Here is an 11,051-nt window from a genome sequence, read left to right as displayed (position 1 = left end):
CTTCAAAATGCATCGGCTCTTGTTACCCAAACCAAACTTCAACGTCAAATATCAGTTTCAAATTCAATTCCATTTTATTTGTATAGCGCCAATCCTCATTAACAGAAGTTATTCTAGACACTTTTCAAATTACGAGGCGGTCCTAAGACCGACACTGCCTAAACCATTTACCAGAGACCAACAGTATTCACATGAGCACACCGCCAACTTGCGCACGGGCGGCCCCCAAGGGAAAAAACAGAGAGGCAAGAAACCTAGGACAGATCCTTCCGGGCTCTAGGTGGTTGTCCCGTCTGCCTCCGCCCCAGCTTAGACCACGAGAAGAGAAGAGAGAAGAAGAGAAGAGAGAGAGAAGAGAGAAAACAGACAGGTGCCAGCAACAACCAGTAGCAACAAATCTACACTAATAGTAGTGACTGTGGTGATGAAACATGAAGAAGCACGGACGAACAAACAGCAAACGTGTCCGGACAAGGCAGCAAGCACAGTAACTGTAGCAACAATGAATGACCTAATAAATAATAAGACTAATATCAGTGATATTAGCCAAATGCAGTCCCAAGCAGGACGCAAAAATGGCAGAAGGCTCCCAACCAAAAAAGGATGCCCCATGAGACACCTTTGCGAGACCAGAGAAGCAGCAAGAATCCCCGGAGAAGAAAGTGAAGTTAGTAACATGATTATGGGACATGAATGAGTGCAGAAAGGGAGAGAGAGGAAGAGAAGGAGCTGAGTGCATCAATGGGAACTCCCCCTTGATAGTCCTAAGGCCTATAGCAGCAAAACTAAGGACCTGGTTCAAGGACCTCCCACCCTGAAGCCCAGCTCCTAAACTATACAGCTTTATCCAAAGAGCGAACGCTCAATAAAGCCTACCTCTTACAAATGTGGACGAGGTGTCTGCCTCCACGAACCCACCAACTTGGAAGCTTGATTGCCACAGGAGAGGAAAGGCTTGGTAAGTGAAGGGCTCTTGGCCTCCTGTTCTACTTTTTTGCAGAGCCTATCAGGAAGCCACAAAGTAGCCTGCCATTCAGATACTGCACTGTTCTAAGAGGGGTAATAGGGTCTATGAGCTCCTTAAGGAATGATCGCACGGGCGCCATGGGCCTGACCATGTAGCAGGGCTTTGTAGGTGAGGAGGAGGAGTTCTTTAAATTGCTATTCTAATTTTACAGGGAGCCCAGTGCCAGAGAAGCTAGTTAGGAGAGATGTGATCTTCCTTTTCCCTAAGTTCCCTGTCAGTACTTGTGCTGGGGCAAGCGTTCTGAATTAATTTGGAGTGTCTTAATGGACCTTATTGGGGGCCAGCCTGAATAATAAGGAATTGCAGTAATCCAGCTAGAAGTAACAAATGCCAATGGATTGAGTTTTTCTGCATCCCGTCTGGTGACAGGATGTGTCTAATTTTGTAATATTACGTGAATGAAAAAGAAAGGCAGTCTAGCAGGTGCTGCTTTATTGTGGGAACTGTAATGATCATTTCCTGAAATTCAAGAGAATAACTCCCCAAAGATTCCTGACAGTGGTGCTGGAGGCCAAAGGTAATGCCATCTAGCAGTAGCTAATATCTTTAGAACAGTGAGTCTCTAAGGTTTTTCGGGGCCAAAAAAGTAAAAGAAATTTCATTGTTTTTCTGAGTTCCTAGGCATGCAAAGAAAATTGCAGGCTCATCCTAGGATTTTAGTGGTCCTTAAAGACATGTTTGTATTTAGAATATTGATTAAAATTCATTTGGCTTGATCCGATAGATACTAACTGCGTAAGTCAATCTGCATAAGCCAATGAAAGTTTAATGGAGTGATTCCTGATAATGTTGCTTAAGGGAAGCATATATAAAGTAAGATCAGTCAATTTGGGTCAAACGTACAGAACCTGTGGAACTCGCATGACCCTAACCTGTAGTATTTTTATGGAGAGATTTATCCATTAACCGTGTACAAGACCTGAGGAAAACCGCATCTGTAAGTAATGATCTCAAAACCAGCTTAGTGCGGTTCCTTTAATGGCCAATTTCGATGCTCAAGGGGTTCTGTTAAAGAATCAATCATGCCGGTCCAATGGTGTCAAATGGCAGCACCTAACATCCCTAATTAAAAGCCTGGCAGCAGCGTTGGGCGGGACCTCCGGCCTTCCTACACCAGACTTCGGGGGCGTCCGCGCCGCGGTCCACGTGGCCATCAGTTACACGTGGGGGCCCCGCAAAAGAAAAATTCCACCGGTAAATCAGCTCAGAATCGCCGCGGCAGCGCCTTTAACTGCTCCTGTTGCCCAGAAGGTGGCCGCTATCCACTATGTCTGATATTGTCATGTGACGTGTTTCAGGGGCGGGACTGTTATCAAAAAGCGTGTTAAGTTTTTCATTGAGATTGGAACAATGTTACCACTGAAGTTGGTGAGGAGCGCTGTTCGGGTACTTGAAGATAGGCAGTACCTATCTGTTTTTATGGCCAATCGGCCGGAGATTCAACACGTCCTCCACGGTGGCGCGAAAAAAACGCGGTTAAACATCAGTGTCCCACCAAAAATAGCCACAACTTTCTGATCACGCAATGTGTCTAAATTGCAGTGATCGAATTCGAAGTCAATCTGAACAAAAATCTGTAGAACCCCGGAGGTTTGTTAAAACAGAAAGCCCAATAAATGCCGGAAATGGCATCCCAACCGTTTGAGATTTGATTCAAGCCTGGCCAACCCCTTTGACGGGCTACGCCACGGACACCGCCCCGTTCAACGTACAGTGCCAAAATAGGCACAAACTTGTATCAGCAACATTTTTCAGTATACTGTCCCAGGTTTTGAAGCGATCTGAAATAAATTTCCCCTACGAGTTTGGTTTGTTCAAATGCAAGACCCCACGCACTTCAAAATGGCCGACTTTACGGCCGAACGCCACGGACGGCGAGCCTTCCAAACGTCAGTCACAACAAGCACGGCCTGTCATCTCCAGGCAGCCATTTTCTGACTGGTGCTGACCGAATTTTGAAGCAGAACCCGACAAATTTCCCCTGTCTGGAGTTATGCATGTTCACAAACCCAACGGAACCAAAAAAGCCCAACCGGAAGGTGTTGTCCAAAATGGCCAACTTTTGACGGCAACCGCCCAACGGAACATGCCCCTTCAAAACGTACGCCACGGAAAATGTAGCGGTGTTCATCTCCAGAGCAAAATTTTTTGACCCTGTCACTTGACCAAAATTTGAAGTCAAATGTGATAAAAATCTGGTAAGGAGGCAGTTATTTTAAAATAGAAGCCCTGAAAATTGGCCAAAGAATACCCAGTTTTGACAATGTCGATTCAATGGCCAACTTTGACCGGCAAAGCAGCCAGACGCACAGTCGGCCAAATAGCAACGGTGTCCATTCAGCACCATTTTCTGACCTGTACTGACCTAACTTTTGAGCAGATGCCGACAACTTCCCTAGGAGGAAGTTCGTTCAAATCCAAAGCCCAAAAAGTGAAATGACCAAAAAAACAGAAATGGCCGCGTGAGTGATGAATTAAAAATGAAAAAAGACGCGACCCCTTCCTGTGGGGTTTTCGGGGTATCGGGTCCAAGAGGCTTTGTTTTGTACGTCCTCCGGCAACCCTTACACATGCCTACCCAGGCTTTATACCATATGAAGGTGAGCACCGTGGCGCCGGGGCGCTGCTTTTTTAAAAATCAGGTAGGCGGGGCGCTACAAACACCCGACAAACCACGATTTTTTGGTATGTGGCTACAGCACCAATCTACCACCATTCTGTGAAATTTCCCAATATTCATGAACTATTATTGGTTTCCGGGCAGAGTGAGTTTAGCCCTGGCCACCAAGAGTGCCAGTGAGGATTTTTTCCCCTTTCTTGGGGGGAGCGCCTCCAGGGAGCCCTGGGCAAGCATCGTACCGAAGATTTCATTTTAAATCCAACACGCTGCCGATGCGGAGATATAATTTTCTTCATTTGTAAAAGAAGGCACCCACCCTTGTGGTGATGCGCTGGGGGATTGTGCCACGATGCCCTTAGGAAGGACATGGGAGAAACCTACGGACCAAGCTTGGGTGTCAAATCGGGACATACCCCCCAATGTGGCGGCAAGAAAATGCCCCCACTTCCTTTTTTGACAAAAAATATTAGACAGGCAAAGTGCTAATCTTTATAGCATGCTTCTTTTTTGAAATAATCAAAATGTCTTCCCCGAATTACTTTTTTGCCGGACCGGTCCCGAACCCAGATGCTGACGTAAAAAATTTCCCATAGACAATCGGACAAGAGCGTAAAGGAGTAACCACGAAAAAGTCGTTTTTGGAACCATTTTTGCGGGCTCTAAGGAACAAAAAAAATCCTAGGCGGTAAGTGGGCGGGCTTAAACCCAAAATTGACGCATAGAATATCAAATTTTTCGCCACCACTGACATGTGTGCCGCGTTTCTTGAGTTTTTGAATATGTTGAGGCCTCCAAAAATGCGTTCGTATGGGCAGGAAATAATAATAATTCCTACAGGAACAATAGGGTCCTTGCACTGGTCAGTGCTCGGTCCCTAATAATAAACGGAGCAATAACAATAGGGACCTCACAGCGGTCGCTGTGCTCGGTCCCTAATTAACCAACTCTAGGAAAACAGAACTATATGAAGCCTCTTTTATTAGCAGTTACAGAATGCCAGTAATTACCTTTGACACCATGTTTGGAGTGCCTTAACTCATGATTTTGTCATGTGTTTGTCTGTTTCTGTGGTGTAGACTACCATTTGGAACAAGTCTCAGCGTGGCCTCAGAGTTCTCTCCAGCTGGGTCAGGTGTCAGGACTTGCCCTCGATGCAGATTCTAACTTGGTCATTTTCCACAGAGGTGACCACCACTGGGGGGCAGAGTGAGTCGCTTTCACTGACATATCCTTTTCTGTTGATATTGGGCTTTTGTCAGTCCTTGAAATGGAAAAATCTTAATGTGTAGTGTTATGTATACAATATATAATTTGTTTATCTGGAGACCTCTTTCAGTTGAACATGAACAAAACTTAATTGATAAGATCTTACAGTTGTGATCACACCGCTAGAGCAACTAGACGGATGAAAAATGGCTACTCTTTGCATAATGAAAGGGCCTGCTATAATTCATCCACATATTGTTTCTGCTATTGAGCTAAGTAAAGCATGTAATTAGTTAACTATTCTTTCACTCCTGTTGCCTGTTTGCCACCTTCAGCCTATATTTGGCCACTACTGACAGTCAGCTGACAGTCAGTGGGTGGCAGAGCAGTTAGCAGCAAGATTATATCAATGTAGCATGAATGAATGACCAAAAAGTAGATTCAATGAATTTGATTTAAAAAAAATCACTATACTTTCCCTGTCAAACAAACAAAACTAGAGATGGCGCTTTCTAAAGATTTGCAATGTGAATGAAAAAACTGACGCTAAACTGCATTGCTTTTAGAAGTTTGTCTCGTAAATCTGAATTGTTAGCTTCAATTTGTATGTAGACGCTGTTGAAGGAATGTGAAGGTATGGAGGAAAAGAGTTGGATAGGTAGGAAATAGTGTAATTAGTATGAATGGGGTTTAAAAGTTAAATAATGCCCATAATGTATGGAAGATGTGGAACATGTTAAGGTTTAAATGGGCAACTGAACATATTAAGTGTAGAGAGAAGTATGAATAGTTGGAAAAATGTGAACGGAATCAAGAATGCAAAAAAATATTTTTAAAATCAGCTATTTCTGTTTGTTTTTTCAGATCTTTTAACAGCCAGGCTAGATACCAGCAGAGGTTCCTTGGTCCTATTCAGCAGTCCACTATTTTGGTTGTGGATCCAGTCAAAGGCAACATCCTGAAGGCTTCTGGCAGAAACATGCAAGTTATAGTGTGCTTTAGTTTTGTTTGTTATAAAGGAGAGTGCTGAGTATGAACAGAGACAACCGGGTATTTCTTTTACTGTGAACAATACAGCCTGCAATTCTGCAATACAGGTGAAAGCCAAATGTCTTTTAATGATGCATTTCTCTGATGTTGCAGGTTTTACTTGCCTCATGGAATAACTACAGACAAGGAGAATAATTACTGGGTCACTGATGTGGCTCTTCATCAGGTAAGCTACACTGGCACAACCTAACTGAGGCTTCTGTATTTGATGACCTGTGAATAAGAACAGGCTATGAAGTGTATAGAAGAAACTAAGTCTAACTGGTCGCAAAACTCGAAGGCCCTTCCCTACAGTGTTTGGTTCTGGGCTACTGTTAAAACATGGCGGTTCAACATGAAGTCTGTAGATAAAAACGACTAATTCTAAGGTAGCGAAAACACAGTGATTCCTATATCACCTACAGGTGATTATACACTGATGAAAAAATACCTATGAATATTATATTCCATTTCTGCCAACAGATCCTCCTATTCTTATTCTGTTACACAGTGAACCTTTAATAATAACTGGCTCTATAAAATCAACTTTAGATTATTATCTGTTAATGATGACTAATCATCTAGATCTCTATTTATAATCATTATTTATAAATAACTTACATACAACATTAAATTGTTCTTAGTCATTTGTAATTAATAGGTCCGATGCTCAGAACAGATTGAAATTCAATACACAAGTCAAATCCATTAACCCATAATACAACAGGAAGAATGTTGTGTCTCCTTTGCGTTCTCATCAGGTATTAAAAGTCAGCAGTGATGGCAGAGATAGAATCTTGCTGACACTGGGAGAGGCTTTCACACCAGGAAGTGACAACAGCCACTTCTGCCAGCCCACTGATGTGGCTGTGGACACTGAGACTGGGGACATCTTTGTGTCTGATGGATACTGCAATGCTAGGATACTGAAATTCTCTGCTGATGGCAAATACCTGACTGAGTGGGGTGCAGGTAGGAATCCTTCACACACACACACACACACACGTACACACGCACACAAACCTTGATTTTTTTAAAGCAGGTCTTGTTAGACAATGAGCCTTTTCCTTCTCAGTCTTGTGTAAATAAAGTAAATATTTTTTTTACGTAATACAAACATTCGCAGTTTCAATTCCAGTAAAGCCAACCGATGAAAATGGAGAGTACTTGTTATTTCATTGTCTTGTGTACAGTCTATTTTTGAAGATTTAAAACTAGAGACTGAGACCATAAAGTCATTAGAAAAGGGTTTACTGAGAAAATAAATCAAGTGAGAAATAGGCAAGACTGTATGCTATTCGTCTTTTATTGCAGCCAATGGAGTTCCCCCTGCTGCTGCCATTACATAGGATGCATTGTGACAATTCCGTTGGCTTCACTTCACTGACTCTGTCCATTATATATTCTGTCAATGCACTGGCCCCACTCTGCTGGTGTCCAGCTAAAAAGCCATAAACATTTTAGGGTAATGGTACAAAAAGGTTCAAAAAGGACTGTGAATTGGCACAACTAGTAGGGAAGGGGCTAAGGCTTGAGGCTTGCCTACAATGGGGTGGTTTCTTCTTTCTAGTTAGCGTTCCTGTGGGGGTTCCTTCCTCTAGCTCGCCTTCCAGTCAGTTGCTCCAGAGAAACCTGACCTGGTTAGGTAAACTGGTGTGGAGTTAAATCATGAGCATTTTCCTCTCCATTTACACGCACCATAACATCATACACAGCAAAATTCAAGCCATCATGGCTCACCAGTATTCAGCAGCAAGTCCGTCATATTCCCCTGCAGCGGCACATTGTCGGTTGTAATAATTACTGTTGATAGTAAAGACGCTATATTACAAGTTGCATGGTATGTTTAGCATTAGCATAGCATATTGTTCCACAATTCCTGAAGTGAGATTTCATTCACAACCCAAACTCCTTCAATAAAGGTGCGAGGCTCCAGTTCCAGTTCTTCAAGGTTTGAGTGTTGTATTGCAAGTTTTGTTTAGCCATCTCGGCGTCTTCTAGCAACAGGTTACAGCGCATGCAATGAATGAATGAATAACAAAGAAAAGGGACTGCACCAAAAAACAAAGTCAGCATTGGATTGGCTCAAGGTTCTTGACAGAAAGGCCAAAGATCCATTTGTATCTGTGCATTTAGAATTGGTTGGACAACTACTATCCATTACAGAGTAACCCATTATGTTATCTGGGTTACACATGCTATAAATCCAAAAATACTACTACCGGTACTTTTTCACTTAGCGTCTTAAATAGAGTACTACCATAAATTGCGAAATTTAGGTTTTTTATTGTGTCAGGCAGTTTCAGATCACTGCTACCAATTCACCAGTAAACACAATCTTCACATATTCAGCCATCTTGTGTTATTTTTCTGACTGAAGGCTCGTCAGACAGGAGAAGGAGGATACCGTTCCTGATACCCCACAGCCTGGTGTTCCTTCCCAGCAGACAGGAAGTTTGTGTGGCTGACAGGGAGAACGGACGTATCCAGTGCTTCATAGCGGCAACTGGAGAGTTTGTCAAGGAAATAAAGAAAGAGGAGTTTGGAGGGGAAGTGTTTGCAATCACTTTCAGCCCTGCCGGAGGTGAGTGTACTAACTTGGCTGATTCTCTTCTACGTTGTGCAATCGTAAGTGTTTAACAATTATCTTTGCGTGTGCGTGTGTGTGTGCATGAAGCTGGCTTGATCTTTGCAGTAAATGGGGACTCTCCATATCGCTCAGCTCCACTCAAAGGTTTTGTAATAGATTACTCCACCAAGGATATTTTGGAAACCTTCAGCCCAGAGAAAAAGGTAAAAACACATACTCTCTCTCTCTCTTTGTCACTCATCCATATGTGGTTACTTATGAGCTGTGGCCACAATAATGTTTAAGGTAGAAGGAAAAAATCTGTAGTAAACTGTGTGCTGTAATGGAAAAATTGGCTAGTGCCATAAAGTGTTATGCATTTGTGGCGAGCCACAACCAAAACAGTCATATGCCCGGTAAGCTCAGTTGGTAGAGCTGGCATCCCATGTACCGAGGCTGAGTCCTTGCTGCAGCAGCCCAGGGTTTGAATCCGAGCTGCGGCCCTTTGCTGCGTGTCATCCCTTCTCTCTGTGCCCCCCTTTCCTGTCTGTCTTTAGCTGTCACTATCATAAAGGCAATAAAAGCCCCCAAAAAGACAAAAAACAAACAAAGGCCTGTGTGGTAGAGTAATTCATTCTGCTTAAGGATATAATTATCCAGAACCTTGATAGATAAGCTTGCAATCTCAGTACGTTTGTGCTTCACCCAACCAGCTCAAAAGTGTGAAGCCTCTTTAATTATTTCAACCCCTGTAGTCACAGTTTTTCTTATAGATCGGTAGATTAAACCAATCACCCAATCATCAGGGATAACATAAGATCTTATCTCATAAGAAATATTTCAGCAGCTTTTCAAATTTTTAGTGTTAAAATACCCTACTGAATTTCTAGTTGCCTTTGTGTTTTTTGGAATCTTTTCTCTGCTTTTTGAACTTTTTCGGGGATGTAATCTTCACACTTTTTATCACACTTCCTCAGTTATTGTATCCACTGACATATTATCAAGGTTGCACAACAATTTATCCATCAGTTTATTGCTTGTAGACTTGTCTTTATCCCAGTTACTAATTTCATGTTCTATACCCAGACCATTGTAATTAATTGGAAAGCAGTTTTTAGGATGGTGTAGAATCATATTTCTTGCCTATACTTTTACATTGAGCTGTATCTTGCTTTATTTGCAGGATTTTAAAATGCCTCACGACATAGTTGCAACCAGGGATGGCAGCGTTTTTGTTGGGGATGCAGGCAACAAATCAGTCTTCAAATTTACCTCTGAGAGTAAGCTATGATAATCTTAATTTGTGTGTGTGCTTTAACTGAAATTCTTATTCAGAATACGGAAATGTGTTTTGTTGTGGCTTTGTAGATGAATTTTCCACCTGTTATTTAAGTTTGCGGTTAAATATACCTTAATTTTTTTTTCATCTTAATGTTCCAGAGTTACATCGCTCAGTGAAGAAAGCAGGAATCGAGGTTCAAGAACTTGAAGGTGAGTGTTGTTGATTTTTACTGTTTCAGACTGTATTTTCGTTATGCCGAGTCTGTTGCTCCTGACGTTCATATTTGCTGACACTACAAGGCAACACACACCTGCAGCACGTGACACACATGAAGGCAAGAGGTACCACGGATCACAAAACTGGATTGTATCACGGTTTTGAGTCAAGGATTGCATAATTTTTCAGATCTTAAAATATATAGTAATACATATATACTGTATTATAGTATAATATAATAGATTATACACTATACAGTGTAATATATTACACTTGTGTCACTCAGTGCCCTAATTTTGTACTGAGGCAGTGCATAGCCGTTTGTTGGACTGTAGTTGTTGAATAGACTTCTCAGACCGAAGTACAACACCAGAACAAAACCAGTCACTGACATGTTTCTAGACAACCTGCAGCTACCCTTTATTGGATAAGACAGCTAAAAATAAACAGGATAGGGGGAGTGAGAGAGAGAGGGGATGATACACGGCTAAGCGCCACAGATAGATTGGATTCAAACCTATAGCCACTGCAGCAAGGACCCAGTCTTTGTACATTGATCACCATGTTAGAATTAAAGGTGAGCTCATTGAACAAGTACACCAGTACGCAACATACGCCAATCAGCCACCAGGGTGGTGGTCATAATGTTATGCAGCCCTTACGCAACAACACTGGCGATGCACTGTGGTGTTCTGATACCTTTCAGAACCGCACATTAACTTTTTGCTGCAATCTGAGCAGTGTTAATTCACTTCACGCTGCCAGTGGTCATAATGGTATGGCTTATCAGTGATTTGGGGATGATTTTAGACTCTCAGTTAACTTTTAAATGTCTAAAAATATTTGTAAAATCATTAAGGTTGACCTTAGCTGTTGGCTGTACCTTGATTGTGCCTGTAAATTTAATGAGTTTCTTACACGTCTTATGGTTTAACTACCTAGTCACAGGCCCATAAGTTTGTAGTTTAATCCATAGTCTTTACAATAAGGCCTTGTCTTTAAAATCCACATGAAATGGAACCAGAGCGGTAATTGCTTCCTCATATTCACATACACACGAATAAAGTACAGAGGTGGGTTTTTTGGACAGGTTTGGCTCCTG

The 11,051-nt window shown here is 42.2% G+C and overlaps 1 protein-coding gene across 1 annotated transcript in view; it reads left to right on the top strand.

Moving 5' to 3' along the window:
- The window catches only part of pam (peptidylglycine alpha-amidating monooxygenase), a gene marked incomplete at its 3' end in the record, with an annotated part of 30,208 nt that extends 20,266 nt beyond the window's left edge, over positions 1–9,942 (top strand). Inside the window, 8 exon segments of the mRNA XM_035667347.1 lie at positions 4,724–4,853; positions 5,718–5,834; positions 5,997–6,069; positions 6,644–6,854; positions 8,263–8,466; positions 8,560–8,675; positions 9,635–9,731; positions 9,892–9,942. Coding sequence (XP_035523240.1) covers positions 4,724–4,853; positions 5,718–5,834; positions 5,997–6,069; positions 6,644–6,854; positions 8,263–8,466; positions 8,560–8,675; positions 9,635–9,731; positions 9,892–9,942 — 999 coding nt within the window.
- Positions 9,943–11,051: the final 1,109 nt, after the last annotated feature.

This window comes from Morone saxatilis, unplaced genomic scaffold (assembly GCF_004916995.1).
Source record: "Morone saxatilis isolate NCDOM2014 unplaced genomic scaffold, NCSU_SB_2.0 Contig21, whole genome shotgun sequence".
NCBI classification, from domain to species: domain Eukaryota; kingdom Metazoa; phylum Chordata; class Actinopteri; family Moronidae; genus Morone; species Morone saxatilis.
The sequence above is the reverse complement of the archived record's forward strand: the minus strand, read 5'-3'. Positions and strand labels throughout refer to the sequence as shown.